The sequence below is a fragment of the Pteropus medius genome, unplaced genomic scaffold (genome assembly GCF_902729225.1).
Source record: "Pteropus medius unplaced genomic scaffold, Ma_sr-lr_union100, whole genome shotgun sequence".
Taxonomy (NCBI): domain Eukaryota; kingdom Metazoa; phylum Chordata; class Mammalia; order Chiroptera; family Pteropodidae; genus Pteropus; species Pteropus medius.
The window spans coordinates 2,677,993-2,697,586 of record NW_024343732.1 but is presented as its reverse complement, the minus strand read 5'-3'; the positions used below and the strand labels follow the sequence as shown (position 1 = coordinate 2,697,586).

The 19,594-nt window shown below is 54.0% G+C and overlaps 3 protein-coding genes and 1 long non-coding RNA gene across 4 annotated transcripts; 1 reads left to right on the top strand and 3 right to left on the bottom strand.

Moving 5' to 3' along the window:
- Positions 1–19: 19 nt before the first annotated feature.
- YJEFN3 (YjeF N-terminal domain containing 3) lies at positions 20–8,042 on the bottom strand. Its single transcript, XM_039867990.1, has 6 exons — positions 7,672–8,042; positions 4,239–4,347; positions 2,291–2,401; positions 1,936–2,049; positions 1,707–1,857; positions 20–375 (listed from the first exon to the last, which is right to left on the bottom strand). Exons 1-6 carry the CDS (start codon positions 7,728–7,730, stop codon positions 170–172), a joined length of 750 nt encoding a protein of 249 aa, XP_039723924.1. The 5' UTR covers positions 7,731–8,042; the 3' UTR covers positions 20–169.
- A 171-nt stretch (positions 8,043–8,213) lies between these two features.
- On the bottom strand, positions 8,214–15,678 carry NDUFA13 (NADH:ubiquinone oxidoreductase subunit A13). The gene is made up of 5 exons (XM_039867993.1): positions 15,522–15,678; positions 10,425–10,503; positions 9,130–9,201; positions 8,682–8,751; positions 8,214–8,394 (listed from the first exon to the last, which is right to left on the bottom strand). The coding sequence occupies exons 1-5, from the start codon at positions 15,613–15,615 to the stop codon at positions 8,275–8,277; spliced, it is 435 nt and encodes a 144-aa protein (XP_039723927.1). The 5' UTR covers positions 15,616–15,678; the 3' UTR covers positions 8,214–8,274.
- LOC120606600 (uncharacterized) lies at positions 10,685–12,293 on the bottom strand. Its single transcript, XR_005653925.1, has 2 exons — positions 11,836–12,293; positions 10,685–11,542 (listed from the first exon to the last, which is right to left on the bottom strand). It is a non-coding gene; the product is annotated as an uncharacterized LOC120606600 (long non-coding RNA).
- A 10-nt stretch (positions 15,679–15,688) lies between the features above and the next one.
- TSSK6 (testis specific serine kinase 6) lies at positions 15,689–19,123 on the top strand. Its single transcript, XM_039867991.1, has one exon. The coding sequence runs from the start codon at positions 16,430–16,432 to the stop codon at positions 17,249–17,251; it is 822 nt and encodes a 273-aa protein (XP_039723925.1). The 5' UTR covers positions 15,689–16,429; the 3' UTR covers positions 17,252–19,123.
- Positions 19,124–19,594: the final 471 nt, after the last annotated feature.

Genomic DNA, 19,594 nt, shown 5'->3' with positions numbered 1-19,594 from the left:
GAAGTCCCAATATGCATCTGCCCTCCCTCCCGCCTTGGGCCGCTGGGCGACCCGTGGGAAGTCCCTTCCCGAGTCTGCCCACCCGCGGCGCACAGAGGAGGCGAGGCCAGGCGGTGGTGGGACATCTGTTTATTGGCGAGCGTCCAAGCCACGTGGGTGCGGGGTGCGGTTACAGTGCCGCCACGCAGTCGGTGCCAGTGTACCCAGGCAGGCGCAGAGCGAACTTTCGGCGCACGTCGTCGGGCACGAACCTGCCGGCCACAAAGTGGTGGCGCCCAGAGAAGCGGCCAGCGCAGCGCTTGGGCGCCGCCAGCGATACCAGCACGTCAGGTCGCAGCCCATCTTCAGTGTCACCGCCGGTCTCCGCATCCCAGCCTGAGGGAGGAGGGGCGGGAGCGGGGGCGATTGGGAGCTGGGCGCGGTGCTCGCCCTCAGAGGAGAGTACTGCCACCCTACTACCCACTTAACCTTCCCCATCAGACCCAGCCTCTGCTCTCTGTCACGTGAGTCTTGGTCAGACCTACCTCCCCATAAAACTAAGCTTTCACCCTCAACCCAATCTCTTTCGCCTCCTTGGAGATGTTTCCCTCTCCATCTGACCAGAGCCTCTGCCCTAATACTTTTCTGCCCCTCCTCCCATCCTGCTACCCAATATTCATCTGCCTTCAGACTACATATATCATTTCCACCTGCTGCCCCTTCGCAATTAGACCCATGCTTCTGCCGGTGTCTGTCTCCGTCCCTCCTTCCCTATCAATCCTGAGCTTCCCCACTTACACTAGCATCTCATTCCACCCTGACGCCCAGCCAGCCTCCCGGCTCTGACTAGATGCCCATTCAGAGGACAGACTCGCCTCCATCCTCAGACAAGTCTTCCCCATCAGACCTGTCTTCTTGCCTCAGGTTCTCGCCTCTGACAGGAAGTGCCCCGTCCCCCACCCAACCTGAGCACCCATCCTCCTCTGACTAGACACTCTTCCCTCTGACCTGACATCCCTGCCTTCAGGCTAGATCTTGCCTCTTGACTTTGCAGGACCCCACCACTTTCTTCACTGGGCCATAGGCTCTGCCACTTCTCAAATGACCCTCCGCCTTCAGATTAGGGGTCTCGCCTTCTCTCCTGCCTCTGACTGGAGTCTGGGGCCACTAACTAAAAGCCTCGTCCCTCTGACTTTATTTCTTCCTTTGGTGACCCTGGCCTCCACCCTCAGACCAGACAGCCCACCTCCTCATAGCCAACATCGCTTTTCCCCAGCTCTGTGGCATCTTACTGAGATGGCCCTGGGTCTTACAAGACAAGGGACATCCCCACGAGTCCAGCCACCCCCTGTAGAGGGTCCGACTGGCCAGCAGCTGTTTGTTCCGTCTGCCCATGGCCTAATGGCTCCAACAGGCATGGGGCGACAGCCAGGCCGGGCGAGGCTTTTGCCGGGTGAGCTCACGTCTGCCCAGGCGACTGGGCCAGGGTGGGCAGCGGGCACACTGGGCTGGGTGTAGGGGGGGAGGGGACGCAGGGTTACTTGGGCTACAGCCCTGGTCTTACCCATCTGAGGGATGGATGTACCCTCTGCCACACCCAGAGTGCACAATCCATCCATGATGGGGAAACTGAGGTCCAGAGCAGGCAAGCCAGGGCAGGAGCCAGAGCACAAGGGCCCTTCCCCAGGTCCCCCAGTCCCTGCACATCCCCCCTATGCCTGGCATGCCTGAGGGAATGTCCAGGCTCACAAGGGGGATGGACAGCAGCTTGAGCGTGGCCAGCGCACGTGTGCAGGGGACTCCGACCTCACAGGGCTCCACACCAGGGCCCAGCACAGCATCCACCACCAGCCCGTATGCGTCATTGATGAGCTGGACCTGGGAGGGCAGGCAGGGTCAGGGGTGACCTTAGGACACCATCCCCCACCTGCCCCTCAGTGGTTGCTGAGCACTGACCTCTGTGGGCAGAAAGGATAGGAAAGGGATGTCTATCTTCTCGCACTGGGTAGTCAGGTCCCGGTGCAGTGGGTCCAGTGAGCGTGTGGGGTAGAAGATGGTCGGTTCATACTCCTGGGGAGGGAGGCAGGAAGGGGTCAGTGTGGAGGGTGGCCAGCCAGCCTCCCCCAGGCTCTGCCAAGATCCCAGATCTGGCACCAGGCAGCAGACCCTGCCTGGGGCAAGCACTGGGCATATTCTGTAACTTGTCCAGCCTCTACGTTCCCTTGGGACACTACGAAGAGGAAGAATCGATTTCTGTGAGGTTGGGGTGGGGGCGTAACCCTGGGAGGCAAAGGGAGTCCTTACTACTCACAAACACCCGCAGGTGCCGGGCACAGACCAGCCCCACAGCCCCGTTCTGCTCCGGGCCACACACAACCAGCACTGTCCTCTGCTTCCGGGAGAGGGCAGACAAGGGAAACACCTAGAAGGAGACACAGTGAAGGCAAAGGCATGGTGCTTGGAATTCTTCCTTGCTCCTGTGGGGAAACTGAGGCCCCAGGCAGTGGAAAGGACAGGGCTTGGGCCTGGAGGCAATAGGATAGGGACAGAAGGAAGAGTGTTCTGGGCAAAGGGCAGGGCCTCTTGGGGCCTCAGTTTCCTCCTTGGAGACACAGAGTCCTTGCCTCAGGCTCTGCCAAGAGGGAATGGGAAAACGTGCCTCCTGCCACCACCAGGCGCCAGGACTGTGGTTTGTTTATTCTCGGCCTGAGTTGCAGACATTCCTCCACCTTTTTCCACTGCAGTGGCTGCCCCTCCCCCACCCACTTTCCAGGCCTTGGAGGGAGGGGAGTACTTTTCCAACCTGCCATGCCCTGTCCCTCTCCGCCTGTCTCTCTCCATCAGCCTGTCTTCACTTCTGTCTTTATGTATCTTTCAAACTCTCTGTGTCTCTCCCCGTCTGTCTCTCTCTATCTGGTTTGTCTCTGTCTCTGTGTCTCTTTGTCTCAGTCTCTATCTCTCAGACTCTCTGTCTCTGTAGGACCATGCATCTCTCTCTCCTTAACACAGGAGTTAAGCATGCTGGTGTTCAAATCCCAACCTGCTTTGACTCTGAGTGGCCTCGACCCTGCTCTCCTCCCTCAGCCTCAGCTTGCTTCTATCGAATAGGAGTGACAATGGCTCTGACAGGCCTCTGGGGATTCTCCCTAGCCCCAGAGTGGCTCTGGGGGGCCCAGCCATACTCTAACCTACAACTACACAGAAGTAAAATTATTTCATTTTTGAGTCTCCTTCCCAAGGTCTCAGTGAGGCCCTGACTGTGCCTGCGACTCACCACGCCACACTCAGAGTCAGGGAGGGTGACATCATCTGGCTGGCTAAGATCAAGGGGGCTTCTACATGGACTTGGGGCTTTCAGGGCAAAAACCCGATGATTGGTCACCGGGAGCTGGGCAAAGCTTTATTACACTGGCTTTGCTTCTGTGGCTTAGATTTTCACCATTTCCTTCTTCTTTGGGCACCTCACTCAGGATATGTTTCATTTAGAAATTAAGAACATTTATGTAAAAAAAAATTGAGTCCACATAAAGAAAGATATTGAGCGGTTTTTTTTTAAGTATACAGTGATAATAAGAAGAGATGGGGGGGAAGAGGAGGAGAAGCATTACATGCTGGAACCCTAATTCTATCAGGCACTTTTCTAAGTTATTTATGTTTATTAAATGATGTTAGTTTTATTACCCTTGTTCAGGGGTAACATGGGGCAAAGTACGATAGTAGTATCATCATTGCTTTTACTCTCAAGTCCTTTGCAGGAACCTAGAGGGTGGGGGGTTTGCCCCAGACCAGACACTGCTACGCTTCCCATCCCTTGGAACCCTGCTTAGGCCCCTCCCTGCCTCTGAGCCTCTGTTTCCCACCTGTGGCACAGGGTTGTTTGGGGGTGCTTGGACTGCAGGAACCAATGTTCCCCATGCCCAAGACCCAGGAGGTGGCAGAGGTAGGCAGTCACATCTGTACCTCAAGGGCCCCAGACCCCACCCTGCAACACTTCGGTCTCTGCATTCCAGCCTCTGTCTCTAGGGATCCTGACCTCTGCCCTGACCCTGACACCCTAGGTCTTGGGTCCCTGCCTGGCCTGGCCCAGTGACGAGCCTCTCTGGGCCTCAGTTTCCTCATTTGAGCGACGGGCTGGGGTGGCCCCAAGCAAAAAGGAGCTTCTTGAGGGCCGCACATCCACGGGGTTCATGCAGCTAGGCCAAGGGCTGGCCATCTGGCCATCTGGCTGGGGTCAAGGCTGAGGGTCTGGGATTATGTACCTTGGTCACAGCCACGGCACTAGCATGACCGCACATCTCCACCAACTGCTGTCGCCCAAAGCGATAATCCTCCAGAAGCTCCCGCTCCAGGGCGGCTGCCTCCTCGGTGCTGAACAGAATAGGGAGAGATGCTCAGAGTCATTGAGAAACAGAGACTGACACCTAGAGACAGAGGCTTGGATGGAACCAGAAATATTCTACCAATATTCCAAGCCAGTCCCTGACGTCACCCCGGACCCCGTTTCCCGATCTGAAGCACACATGGTTGGATGGAACCAGGCAGGCAGAGGGAGGTTTGAGACGAAGCCTGAGGTGAGGGCGCCCTCTGGTGGTCGAGGAAACGCGCGGTGGCGCATGTTGGTTCAACTGCCCCAAAGCGTGAGATACTGAGCAGGAACGAGACGCCCCCAGGCCCCAAGGTGGGAGGAACCCAGAAGGAGGAATGGGGCATGAAGAACTTCTTTGGGGGCTATGGATGGATTTCAAGCAGAGGAAACCACTGTTTGAGCTCTAGGACACTGGAGGGGGCTGACTGGACTCGGGGTACGTGGGGGAGGTGAGTTGTGAAGGCTGCAGAAGAATTTGATGGCTCAACTTAGGGAGGCGGATGTGGGGTCTGCAGCTATGAGACCCACTGGCGACCCCTCCTCAAAGGCAGTGGTACAATTCAGATAATTGTGCCCAGAGAGATGCCAACCCACTGAGGGGAAGCCCTGCCACTGCCTTGCTGAGTGACTGGGGTCTGTTTCATCTTTCTGAGCCTTGCTCCTTTCTTTGCAAAAGTAAAGGCAGGATGAGCTAGACGATTTTTCGGGGCCCCATTCAAAATGCAAATGTGGGGGGCCCTTGTTAAAAAATTAAGAATTTCAAGATGGTGATAGAGCATTATACCAAGCACCAGACCTTTCTAAGTTGGCTTAGGGGCCTTCCAAGGGGCCTGGGCTTAGTGGTCGCAGAGAGGGAGAATTGGTTTTGAAGATCAGGTGTTCCTCACTCCAGAATCAGGGGTTGGACAGCTGGGCAGGGTCTATGGCCTGATGCCATTTCCCCCAAACAGGACCCAGTCCTATTGGGAAACAGCACCTACCCCCAGTTCAGCAGACTCTAGAGAGGGTAATAATAATAAAGCCAGGCCCAGAAGAGTTGGAAGAACATCCAACAACTCAGAGAAGCCAAGTGGCTTGCCCAGGGTCATGCAGAAAGTGAGTGGGAAAACCCAGACTTCCACGCTTGGTGTCTGTCTCCAGAGCCACAAATGGCGAGTAAGCAAAACAGCAGAGGCAGACCTACAGATGGCAGAGGTTTGTTGGGATGAATCCTAGGTTCCCTCCTTTGATTTTGTGAGCAGGAAAACACAAACTCCTGGCCAATTTTGCAGGGTGACCAGGCCAGGCAGCAGGAGGAGTGGAAGTGGAGAACGAGGACTGCTGTGGGATGGGGAGTCAGGGAGGGCCTCCTGGGGGAACTGGCCTGGAGCACTACGGGAGGTAATCCAGGTGGCAAGAACAGCGAGGGCTAAGGCCTTGCAGTGAAACAAATTTGGCAGGTTCAAGGGACAGAATGGAGACTAGTATGGCTGGAGCAGAGTGAGCAAGACTGAGATACTGGGTCAGGAACACACTTTGGGGGCTCACACAGATGGGGGAGATAAAGGTTGAGGGCAAGGAGGCCACATGCCCCAAGATCACAGCAATCACAGCCATATTCAACCCTGAGCTTGTGTTTGGCCAATGTGGGATGAGGTTGAAGTACAGAGTGGGGAGATCTCCCTACCTCCTGCAGGCTGGCCTGGCTCCTGGGAAGGTCGTTTGGGAATGTGGTTTATTTCTCCACAGCTCTGATTGCAGCTCCCACAGGAGGATGGAGGGGGAAATGAGGGTGGGAGAACCATCCTTTCCTCCTCTTCTTCCTCGGTCCAAAAGCTCTGGTCTCAGGTAACCACTTAGAACATTATCTTCCTGCCTAACTGGTCAATAGGGTGATAACGGGAACTCCATGGAAAGAGGGTGGTCCAGGCTAGGAGCCTGTGGTGGTGGCTTTGGGTATGGTATGGGGACAGGGCAGAAATGTAGGACTGGGGAATTATGAGGGTGCCTCTTGCTTCACTCAACATTAGCTTCCAGATGAGAGGAGCTGAGGCCCAGGATTTGTCCCAGAAGGGCTGAGGGGACCTGGTTTCAAAGGGAACTGGGCTTGATGCTCCCAAAATACTTCCAGTAAAAGACTATTTTGGAGGCCAGGGTGCCCATACCAGACCCAGACCTTCCCTGGGCTCTCAGCTCCATCTGCTTCTCTTCATCCTCATACTTCTTGATGCCAGCCCTCCATCATTGCTCACCTGACTGTCTATAGCGATCTCATACCACCCCCTCCCCCCAACTCCACAACACAAGTAATGGAGGCATTGAAAACTTGAATAGGTCACATCACCATGTTGAAAACCTTCTTAAGGCTCCGCAGTATTCAGAGAATACTCAAATTCCTTATCACGCCTACACACCCCCATTATGTCTCCAGCCTCAATGCCTTCTCTTCCCTTGTTTACTGTGTTCCACTCCTATCCACCCCACAGAGCCCCAGCACTCTTCAGTGGTGTTTGAGGCCCTAAACAACTGGCCCACTGTCCCCCATGCTGGATAATGTCATAGCTCAGCTTCTAAAACATTATTCTCCCCCTGCCTAGGATGTGCTGGGTGTTTACGCTGAATCTGGACATCAGCCAGTCACTGGACTGGCTGCCCTGAGAGGAGAGGCTGCCCTGAGAGGAGAGGCTGATTGGACAGTGGATAGAAGTGGCCAGACAAAAGGCTGTTAGATGAATCTGGTTCGCAGAGAGGTCCATAGCCCTGCTTAGGGTCCAATGTCACACAGGATGACTCAGGACGAGGTAGGAGATAGCCACAATTGCCAGCTCCAGACCCCAAATTCATCAACCCTGTGGCAGGTGGCCCATGTGTTCAAGAATCACCCTAGCTCTAGCTCAGGCAGTGGCTTCCCTCCCTAGGCCTCAGTTTCCTTCTCTGAACAAGGTGATAGTAGCAGGTGACCCACCAAGGGCTGTGTGAGCGTTTGAGGACCTGAGAGTAAAAGAGTTCAGATGGGGAAAGAGGAATAGAGGCTCCAGAGTCCCTGGGACATGCAAAGGGTAAGTGGGCCTTGGTTGGGGTAAGGGATGATGGGGGAGTGAGTACTCATGCTGAGGAATCATCCACGAGAAGCCCGGCTGCCGCGGATGCTGTTTCCGTGGCAACGTAGGTTCAGAGGCGTCGGCAGCGCATAGTCTGTCCAGTGAAATGCCCAGTGGGCCTCGGATTTCTGGGGCCCTCCCTGGCCATGCCTCTGCTCTCATTCCCCCTCCCAGCCATGCCTCTGCCTCTGGTCCCCTGGGTCGCATCGCTGCCATGGAGTCCCCGGCATCCCCTTCCCGGCTGACCTGAGGAAACGTCGCTCCTCCGGCACCTCCGCCAAATCCGGGCCAGCCGCGCCACTCATGGCCAGGGAGAGCAGCTGCGCACAGTGCGGGGTGGGTGGGTGAGGGTGCCCCACCGATGCCTTTTAAGTGCATCCCTGTATAAGCCACACCTCCTCCCCGCCCACCGTTCATGCTCGCCCTTTAGTGCGAGGAGCGGGGCTGCAGCTGGGATGCAGGGAAGCCCGGAGACGCTAACACTGGTAGGAAAAGGAAGTCTGGAGCGGAAGCGATAGGTTCCGCCTCTGCTGCCCCACCCCTCTGCCCTGGTACACTCCTCTCCAAGCCCCTAACCACCCTTGTGCCCGGCCTGGAGGGCCGCAGAATATGCATGATTCCACTAGAGGTAGGAGAGTCCAAGCGTGTTTGGGAGTAGAGGCTGCTGGTGGATCCAGGGATAGCCTCTGGGTGTTTTTCCAGCCACCCTGCTTGGCATTTTCTGTAGAACCAACGCGGTGCCCCTCCTCCCCTGCACGCGGCCAAGTCACTCAGTCCATGACACAGGCTAGCAGGTCTCCAGGGCTTTTATTTTCTTTTGTGGGGAGGGAGTGGGGTCGAAGGGGGCCCCTACGAGTACCAGATGAAGCCGTAGGTGGCATTGAGAATCTCCTCATTTGTGCGCAGTCCATAGAGCTCGCCCATCATGGGGGTCACCCAGCGTGTTGTGTGGAACACAGATTCACCCACCTGAGGAGACAGTGGATATAGGTGGGGGTGCTGCTCTGTCCCCTTATCAAGGAGAATCTTACAGAGGCACAGGGAAGGAGTGGATAAACTTCAGCCCCTCTCCTCACCCCATCCACCCCTCAGGCCCAGCACCTAGCGGGACACACACACGACTGAATGACCACCCCTGCTGGCCATTTTGTCAGAAGCGGCTGCCTTCCTTTCCTCACACCCAGCATCCACTACCCCTCTCTGCCCCAGGTTTTCTGTGGGAAGCTGTACTTATCAGTGCCTGCTGGGGGACCCACCTTCCAGTCAGGCACATCCTTCATGATGATGGCCTCCTCCTCCAGGTTCTCCCGAAGCATCCGCAGGACCCTGCGAGGATGGAGTGGGAAGTGGGGGACAGGCCTGAACGCGCCTGCCTAATACACCTGCCAGACCTGTCCCTGCTCCACCCCAATCACGTCCTGCTGCTTCAATCCTGCACAAATTAACCCCTTCTTTTCCTCTCCCTAGCAAACTCTTGCTGTCCTCCTGCCCCGGCCCCAACATCCCGCCCCCTCTTGCAGGAAGCCTTCCTAGTTTTCCTCCTCGGGTCTCCACTTTATGTGTAGTGCCCTCTTCAAGGGTTGACAGCAGTTCCATGTGCAAGGACGCAGCTGCCAGTCCCTATGTACATTCTGGCTGTGTCCTGTGCTGTAAGCTGGGGTACTCAGGCCTATGACCTCCTGACCCTGGCCCTGGCAGCCCTACCTCCGGTCCTTCTCTGCCTGCAACAGTGGCATCAGTGCGATACGGGCTTCAAAGTCCTCGATCTGCAGGCGCCTGTGAAATCCCAAAACCAATACTTGGATCAGACTATGGGGGGCAGACAATGCAGCCCCTGGACATTCAGGATGATACATGGGGATGGGGAGTCAGGTGGAGAGGCGAGTGAGCAGGGCAGGGCTTGGGCAGTAGGCTCTGCCCACCAGGAGACTGAGATGGGGGTGCCTAGCTGGCACAGGCATTGGTCCACAAGACTGCTGGCTTCACACTTTCTTTTCAATTAAAAACTGTTTTAATCCTAAAAATAGCCCAAGCCTGACAGCTTCAGAGAAGGGAGGTGGGGTATTCATGATCCAGCTCCTTTCTTCTCACTGCTTTTCAGCATCTTCCAACTCACCAGCCTTGTCCATGCTGGGGGATGGTGGAAATGGAGCCATGTAGTGGCCTAGGGAGTGGCCTCTGGCTCTGTCCCCTCATCAAGGGGAATCTTACAGAGGCAAAGGGAAGGAGTGGATAAACTTCAGCCCCTCTCTCCCCACCTCGTCCACCAGGCAGCTGCCTTTACCACAGCCACAGACGTTATGGGCACTACCATCTCTCCCTGGGAGTTTGGGCCTGGCCTCACCTGTCCAGCGTAGGGTCCCTAGCATTCAGCACCCACCAGGTGCTCCTGAGTTTACTCGACAATGTGGAGTGCCTTGCCTGAGCTGAGCCTTCTCCAGCACCACCCTCAGGGATTCTTGGCCTCATGGCAGGGGACAAGAGGGTGGGGGAGGGAGGTGCTAAGAATACATGTCACAGATGGGACAGGGTAGAGGGGCCCAGCTAATTGGGGACCAATTAGAAGGAGCCACCTGGCAGGGAATCGGGCAAGCTCAGAAGTGGCTGAGATCTGAACTGAGAGCACCACAGGCCTTGGTCCCTCAGGCCGCACATGGCTGGCAATGCCATTGTCTTATGTGATCAGCTTTCTAATCAGCTTTCTATGGTCATTGCCTGGTCACCCTGGACAAAAACCGACTAAGAGAACAAGTTCTAGGCCTGCCCCTCCACCTCTATCTGATGGGCTGTCACAACCTGGACTCTTACATCCTCAGTGGCAGAGGCCGAGGGGTGCCCAGTGAACACCTGGAGGCAAGCTCCTCACTTATTAGTCAATCCTCGATGGTAAAGCCCAGAAATGGACTTGCTGGGTCCCCCAGGCCTGGAAGGTTGACAAGGGGCCCCGATGTACACCAAGTCCATGGGCACGTGCCCACCCTCATCTGTGTGGGGCCTACCTGCGTTCACGGTTCCATCTCATCATGCTCCAGTACCCGAAAAGCAAGGTCCCGATGCCCACGGCAAACATGCTGTAGCCTGTGGGGAGAGGAGTGCTGGCTCGGCACCTGCACGCGGCACAGGCCACCCTTGTTTTTTCTCAAGAAGCATAATCCATTCGCTGTGCAAATCCCCCAGAAATATGGACAAGGGAGAAGGTGAGAGCCCCCGTGACCCATTCCCAGAGATGGCTCACATTTCTTCAGACTATGTTTTTTTAATCTCTGTGGAATGTCCACCGGCCCCCTTCCTTGGACATTTCCTTCTTTGCAGCTGCAGAACACTCTCTATCACGTTCGTCAACTCTGCAAACAGGGGACACCAGGCTACCTCAGCTTTTCTCTCACAGGCAAGGCCCTTGTGGATGTAATACTTCTGCCCCCATGCCAGTTTCTGTAAGGTATAGGCCGGGAAGGGTCTGCAGAAGGGCCCATGAGTCTAGAGGTTTATGGCTGGGTGCCCTGGCCCCACCATCTTCTAGGTTGTCTGGTTCCCAGTTGGCCATTCCTCACAAGGAAGGTAGGTGTCCATGGCTGGGTCCCAGCTCCATGGCAGCTCCTGGCTGCTTGGGCCACCTCCTTGTGTGCTGCCCACAGGGAGATGGACAGGGCTGCCAGAGGCAAGCAGTACCCTGCAGGGGCTGCCTACTGCCCCCTGGGTTCCTGGGGTGTTGCTGCTCCTGGCCCAGCAGGTGAACCCAAGCCCTGCCCCCACTCACCCAGACCCCAGGGTACAGGCTGCCATAAATATTTACTGAGCACCAGCAGGCATCCAAGCTGTAATCCTGACTGACAGGCTGTGGACCTGCTGGGATCTTCAGGGAGGCCCGGCCATCTGGGGCCTGGCTCACCCTGCACCCTCTCATCTTTTCTGGTCTCTTCTCTGGCCAGGCCTTGTGGTTGCTGTGATGAATGCACAAGCTCAGCCAGGTCAAGCTCTAGTTAACACTCAGTAAAAAAAAAAAAAACGGTAAATGATGGGTGAGGCCACTCCCTGGGCCTTGTAAGGGGACAAAGTGGGGGCTCTTTCTTCTTCAGCTCAGCTCCTGCATGAGGCTCATCAGGCACCTCTGCTGGACCTGGAGATAAATGAGAAACTGGTTCTATTTTTCCCCTTTTAGTTCAACCTGTTGAAAACACCAGCTCAGGGTAAGACAGTTCCACATTACAGGAACAGATCAGTGAGGGCACCCTGGTTCCTGTGCTGTGAGGCAGGACCTCTCCTGAGAGGCTTAAGTGCCCAGGATCCCTCCCAGCACACCAAATGATTGGCCACCTGTGCTAGGCATTTCATCAGAACTGCCTCATTCTTTTCAATAGTTGCAGAAAGACCCAGGAGCCTCTTCTTTTGACCTAGCCCCAGGGGACAGACCTGGGCTGTCTGTGTGAAAATCCCTTGCCATCATCACACCAGGCACCCAAGTGTGGGCCATCTGTAAGATAAATTCCAGGACTAAGGCAGCCTTTACAATTATGCAGCTCTAACTCATTTCTTTCTCACTGCTGGCTTCAAGGCCAAGACCCCAGGCCATCAGGGATGTCTGTGTCTCTGGATCTGCCAGTATGGTGGAGGAGGCTGAGGAACGGCATATCCAGAAGGGTGTGTGAGCCATGCATTAAGAAGACCTAAATACATGTATCAAAAACAGGAATAAAGAATGGTAACAATTACTTTCCTATCAATGGTAACAATTACTTTCCTATCAAACAGGAATAAAGAATAGTAACAATTATTTTCCTATCAACCCCAAATGGAAAAGAATTAAATTAAATGCTCCAACTAAAAGAGTGGATGAATGGAAAGGAAAACAAGACCCCTATATGTAGCCTATAAGAGACTCACTTCAGATTAAAAGACACAGACTAAAAGGAGATGGAAAAAGATATTGCTTTGATGGACCTAGAAGGTATTTAAGTCAGACAGAGAAAGATAAACACTATATGATTTCACTTATATGCGGAATATAAGGAATAAAAAGAACTAATCAAAAACAGACTCACAAATATAGTGGACAATTTGGTGATGGACAGAGGGGAGGGGAGTTTGGGGGGATGTGAGAATGGAGTGAAGGATTAAAGAAGTACAAATTAATAGCTGATGGGTGGATACGGGGATGGGGAGCACAGCATAGGGAATGCAATCAGAATGAATATGTTGGCTAGGTGGAGGGTGAGAGGAGGGAGGGAGCAATTGGAGGGGGGACCGTTTTACGAACTGTACAGACATCTAACCAATGTACTGTATACTTGAAACTAATTGAAATTTAAAAATAAAGGAATAAATATTGATGACAAAAAAAAAAAACCATTAAAAAAAAGACCTAAACAAATGTAAACTGTTCATGGGATCATAACATTGTTCAGATGGCAACACTCTCCAAATTGAGGTAGATTCAATGCAGTGCCCATCAAAATCCCAACCTTTTCCCCCACAGTCCCATTGAAACTGACAAGATGATAAAATTCATATGGAAATCCAAGGGACCAGAATAGCCAAAACCACTTTGAAAGAGAAGAACAAAGTTGGAGGACTTGCACTTCACAATTTCAAAACTTATCACACAGCTGTGTGTACAAGACAGCGTGGCACTGGCATTAGCATAGACATGTACATCGATGGAACAGAGCTGAGAGTCCAGAAATAAACCATTTATGGTCAATTGATTTTGGACAAGGGTGCCAAGACAATTCAATGGGGAAAGAATAGTCTTTTCAGCAAATTAGACAACTGGATAGCCACATACAAAAGAATAAAATGTGCTCCTTCCTTCCCCCTTCCACAGAAATTAATACAAAATGGATTTTATCTCAATGTAAGAGCTAAAACTATAAAACTCTTAGAAAACAGAGGAATCAGTCTCTGTAACTGTGGATGAGGCAATGGTTTCTTAGATATGACACCGGAAGCACAAAAGAAAAAATAGATGAATTGGACTTCACTAAAAAACTTTTGTGCTACAAATGATACCACCATTGAGCTGAAAAGACAACCTACAAAATGGGGCTTCTTTTTGGGTGATGAAAGTGTTGCAAATTTAGATCACTGAGATGGCTGCACGACTGTGAATAGACTAAAAACCAGTGATTTGTAAACATGAAATAGGTGAATTGTATGGTATGGAATCTCAATAAATGTTAAAGACACAAGAAAAAGAAGAAAGCACCACATACTTGGGGCAGGAGAGTACAGAGAGGAACTGAGTGTGAGAGATGAGGAGAGGTGGGGATGGCAGTCACTCTGGGAGCAGTGTGGATTAAAGACAGCCTGAGCCCGCTTGACATGTGCTGGAATGCTGGTAGTGAGTGGTCCAGAGAGAGAAGGGCAGCTGGTGCCAGGCTTGGAGCCACAGTGCTTTCACAAGACCAGGGGAAGGTAGGGAGAGGGGCACTGTAGACCAGGGCTCAAAAGAGGTAAGGCTGGCGGAGGGCCAGGAGGAAGAGGATGAGGGCAGGGTACAGGATACAGCACAGGGCCTTTGCACTTACTGTTTCCCTCTGCCTGGGGGACTTCTCAGAGAGGTACCTCTAGCCTACCCTGGCTAAAGCAGGCCCCAGTTAGCTGAGGCCTCACTACTTGCCAAAACAGGAAATTCTGGCATGATGTGTCTATCTCCTCAGCTAGACAGCGAGCTCCCTGAGACAGGGTCCACAATCGTGTGCACATTCGACAATTAATTACTGAATGAATGCAGATAATAAACAAAGACCACACCACCAAAAGAGATACCTTCCTCACCTTTCAGCAGCCAGGAAAGACTGGGGTGGGTTTGTATGTACTACGATGAAAGTTAGAGTAAAGGGGGGCGATTAGGAGATCCAATCCTAGGCATTGGTATTTAGGGCCCATGGGAGGCACAGCTGTGTCATGAACAAGAAGAGAGCTGGGATAAAAGGCATGTTTGTGACTTAAAAATAAAAAGAGAGATGCTGACTGGGGGTTGCCCAGGGAGGCCTGAGGGCTGGAATCCTTCTGCAGCCTGGATACAGGTCACATAGGTGTATATGTGTAAACGGACTTCATGCAGCACACCTGAGTGGTGCAATGGCCTGGGTATTAAGTTGTATTTTGAGAAAAGAGACTCAGATCACTTATTTTCCTTCAATCATCTCTAGGATGAGTTGAGTGGTCAAGTGGTGCCACATCTAGCTTGTAGCTTGTTCCTGTATGGCCCTCAGCCTAAGAACACTTTTAGGTCTGTAAACAGTTATAAAAAAGCAGCAGCAGTGGACAGAAATTATCTGGCCATCAAAGCATAAAATATTTATCTGACCCTTTACAGAAAAAGTTTGCCAACCTTAGTTCTTGGATACAAAAGAGGCCAGAAGGGGAGGAGGAGGATTTAAGTTCTCACTTGACATTAACTTTACTGCTGTCTGAATTGCTACTTTTTTTTTTTTTACCATGCCTATGAATTTTTTTAAACATGCACAGATTTTAAATGTAAAGTTTGATGATTTATAGCAAATGTATTGACCCTTGTTTTAAATTTCTTTGCATTTCTGTTAATCATGGGTGCCTTTCACTTTTTTACATTTTTCTGTGATGAAGCAGTAACAAACTTTAAAACGTTACTTAAAACATTGGATAAATCTAAGAACGCATATTCTTGGGACATATTGCAGGTGGGGGCCTTCAGCGAGGAACCACCTCATAGAACATCTTTTAAATTTCCTCGGCGTTCTGGGTTTTGGCCCTAGCTTTGCTCTGGGTGGGCCTGGCGGGGGAGGTCGCAGCCTCTCTTACTTTCCCCAACTGTGAGAGGAAGCGTGGCCGAGGATTAGGGGCGCAAACTATACTAATCTCGGTTTAATCTATTGTGAAATGGAAAAAATTAACGGGACTGACTCCTGGACTGTTATCAGAGAAAGTAAGGGCTTAGTAAACGCTCGACAAATTATAGCAGTTATCGTTACCGCTGAAGCTATCAGGGATCCCGCAGCTCCGCCTCTCATCACACCGCAGATAAACTGAGGCTCTCTAGCTTCCCTGGCGCCCCGCCCCTGCCGCGGCGCCCAGAAGGCCAAGACCCTGATACCACAGTGCAGGCGGACACTGACCCGACATTCCCCGACGCGGAAGGTTCCGCTTGTAGTCGATGGGGCCGTAGCCCCCCGGCGGGGGCATGTCCTGCTTCACCTTCGACGCCGCCATGTTTGCAGGGCTCCCCACCTCCGGTCGCGGGCGGAAATGACGTAGTCCGCAGCCGCTGCCACTATGTGTGGCGGAAGCGGCCGCGCAAGTGTCTGGCTGGGCCGAACCTAGGGCCCTGATGTAGAGACCCTACAGTACGAGAGAACTCGGGCTGCGGGGCCTGGCTATGGCCAAGGAATCCAGGTTTTCTTTTCTCCAAGACGGGGCGTGGCCACCTGGAGCCCGTGGGGTCGCCGGGGTCCCTTGCACTAAAGGACCTCCCGTTCACTTTCCCTTTAGGGCATTGCGTAGGACAGTCAAGCTCCCGAGGGAGCCAGATCACTGCGCTAATCTTCCTTTCCCGTTTTCTCCCCTAAGAGGTTCTAGGGGCAACGCAGGGCTCCACATAGTCAGGGCTAGGTACAAGAAGCTGGGGGACGGCTGTCGTTTGATTTGACTAGTGAGGTGCCACCCCAATCCTAGACATGGATTCTACTCCCCGATGGTGGTCGGAAGCCCTTGCTAGTGGCCTCTCATCGGGAACTGGACCATTCAGAGCGATTATGAGTCACAAAGCCCAAGGGCCTTGGGGGACCTCGGCGGGGCGGGGTCCGAGGGGGCCCACCCCGAGGCGGAATGACGCCCGCGGTCACTTCACAAGGCAGAAATTGTTACCTGGGTAATAAAAGGCACCGCGGCGGCGGGGGCCCGGGAGTGGGCACATGGGGGTGCGGGTGTGCAGGTGCCAAGCGCCATGGGTTAGGCCCGAGATTGGAGTCCGGCCGCCCCCCGACAGCAGCCGCCTCCTACTCCCCCGCGCGCCCCAGGCGCCACCATGTCGGGCGACAAACTCCTGAGCGAACTCGGCTATAAGCTGGGCCGCACAATAGGTGAGGGTAGTTACTCCAAAGTGAAGGTGGCCACATCCAAGAAGTACAAGGGCACGGTGGCCATCAAGGTAGTAGACCGGCGGCGCGCGCCGCCTGACTTCGTCAACAAGTTCCTGCCGCGAGAGCTGTCCATCCTTCGCGGCGTGCGGCATCCGCACATTGTGCACGTCTTCGAGTTCATCGAAGTGTGCAACGGGAAGCTGTACATCGTGATGGAAGCGGCCGCCACCGACCTGCTGCAGGCTGTGCAACGCAGTGGGCGCATCCCCGGGGGGCAGGCACGCGACCTCTTCGCACAGATCGCAGGTGCTGTGCGCTACTTGCACGACCACCACCTGGTGCACCGCGACCTCAAGTGCGAAAACGTGCTGCTGAGCCCCGACGAGCGCCGCGTCAAGCTCACAGATTTCGGCTTCGGCCGCCAGGCACATGGCTACCCAGACCTGAGCACCACCTACTGCGGCTCGGCCGCCTACGCATCGCCCGAGGTACTCCTGGGCATTCCCTACGACCCCAAGAAGTACGACGTGTGGAGCCTGGGCGTCGTGCTCTACGTCATGGTGACTGGGTGCATGCCCTTCGACGACTCAGACATTGCTGGCCTGCCCCGGCGCCAGAAGCGCGGCGTTCTCTACCCCGACGGCCTCGAGCTGTCCGAGCGCTGCAAGGCCCTGATCGCCGAGTTGCTGCAGTTCAGCCCCTCGGCCAGGCCCTCTGCTGGCCAGGTAGCGCGCAACGGCTGGCTGCGCTCGGGGGACTCTGGCTAAAAGCCGGGGTTCCCTCCATTCCCGCCGCCTCGAGCACTGCGAAAGCGCAACGTACGCGCGAGAGGCGAACTTCCAGAGTCCCGCGAAGCCGCCGCATGCCACTGCACAGGCGTCCTTCCCCCTTTCCCCGCTTCCTCAACGGCGAGGGCCATAGTCGCCTCTGTTTGGAATCTAGCTCCTCCTCCACGATCCGGAGAGCAGGAGGTTGCATACGCATCCTCGATTCCCTGCAGGAAGGTCTCGGGAGGGGGCGGGACACGAGGATACGGAAGCCATTGTGCCTGCGCGGAATGAGCGACGGCTGCGCGGCGGGCGGTTGCAACCTGGAGGAGCTGCCAGCGAGGGCACGCGCTCAGGTGGCGTCGGTTGCCATCATGACGTGCCTGTCGCTGGGGGGCGGTGCTCTCCGGGCGCCGCCCCAGTTGACACTTGCAATAAACTCGCTCTACCTCGCACCTGGCTCCAGCGATGGCCCATTTTACGAATGAGGGGTGAAGGAGTCGCTCCCCCGGGAGAAGGCAGGCGCGGGCGCTCCATTTTAGAGAAAAGCTTGTTAAGGTTCTTGGTCCAGTTCTCAAAAGGGAGTTGGGAGGATTCGAACCCAGACCTTTTGGGCTCCCTAGCCTGGGCAGAGTCGAAGGGGCTTTGAGATCGCACCCCTGGGTGGTGATGGTCCTGGGAATGGAGATGCTAGGCTGGGGAGCAGGGACCCAGCACTCTTCTCGTATTTAGGGACGGAACAGCGGGGCGGGGCTGTCTTGACATGAACAGCGTTTACAGATGAGGAAATTGAGGCTTACACAGATGTCACCTGCCCAAGAACAGAGTTGGGATTTGAACTCAGATATTGCTGAAATGTGGTGGGGAGGTAGGTGGTGGAAGCTCTCCTTAGTGAGGGCCTTAATGAGGGTAAGAGTCTTGGCGGGGTGGAGGGCGGGGAGAGTCAAGGATGCGGTGTGAGTCCAGTCGGCCAGCTGGTCAGTTCAGTCCTTTCCATTCATGCATTTATTGGCCCCCTGCTCTGTTCTAAGTTCTGGGTCTCAGCAAAGAGGTTTAGATACATCCCTGCCCTCAATGAGGAGGCAAGTGAAAAGTCAAGTGTAAAAGAATTGAATGGAAATTAAAAAAAAAAAAAACAAAAAACAAAAAAACCCAAACAACTAAGTTGTGCTAAATGCCAGGAAGGGGGTGACCTAGGAGGGATAGAAGCAGATAAATGAGCTGAACCCTGAATCAGCCACTGGAAACAGCAGGAAAGGGTTCCACACACACTCTCAAACGGGATGGAGCTGGTGTGTTTGAGTAATGCTGGAAAGCTCCTGTGGCTGGAATAGAGAGGGAGTGGAGAGGTAAAAGTGTTTGTCTGGAGAGGAGAAGTTAGGGGTTATTTTGCTGTGATAAGGTTACTGGTATGAGAAACGTTTCCCTGAGCCTTAATCCTACCCACCTCCATCTGAAGCCCATGACCAGTCTCTAAGAAGGCTGGTCAGCTTGTGGGTCTTACCATGCCCCACCCCTGCTCACTCAGCCTCCATGACTCTCAAGTGCCAGCTCTCCCCTCATTCCCTTCAAATAGGCTGTGGCCTCACCTCTCTTTTTGCAGATGAGGAAACTGAAGCTAAGGTAGGGGAAGTGCCTTGCCTCCAATCCTGGTTCACATCTGAGCTAAGACAAACCCAAACCCTTCTGGTTTACCCTTCTGCCCTCTCCTGACCTAGATCATACCTTGGGCTCTGCATCTGGAAAATGAGGACAGAAAGCCATCATAGGGGTTGTTGGGAAGGGCTGTGGCTCACTGGTGGACCGTATTTAAGCCTTCTCAAGGCTCCTGTTGCACTCAATAAAACCCACATTATCACCCCTTTTCCTGAAGTCCAGCCACACTACTTTTCTCAGCCTCGACCTGTCAGGCTTGGGCACACGTCTCAGAATTCACTGGCTGTTCCCACTCCCAGCACTTTCCCCCTCGCTTCATTCAAGAATTGGCCTAAAATGTCTCCTCTTTGTGAGGCTGTTCTTTCCTTTTGCCCTTTGTCACAGGTGCAATCCCCATGCTTGGGGTATGGCACATGCCTTTTTCTGTCCCTCACTAATGAATCTGCACAAGCAATGGACACAAGTATTCTCCCGTCCCATAGCCAGAGAGCCATGGCTTGGGTCAAAGGGGACAAAGTCAGAAACCAGAGAAAGTGTCCCATTTGTTAGCTAAAGAAACATACTTGTCCCTGGTCCATTGAGCCTGTGGCTGGATCCAGCAGACTCACTTGAGGGCTGAGTGCAGAGCCCCCAAGAGAGCAACAGTAAGTGTGCTTCTTGTAGCCAGTGTTGGAACATGGGGCACCA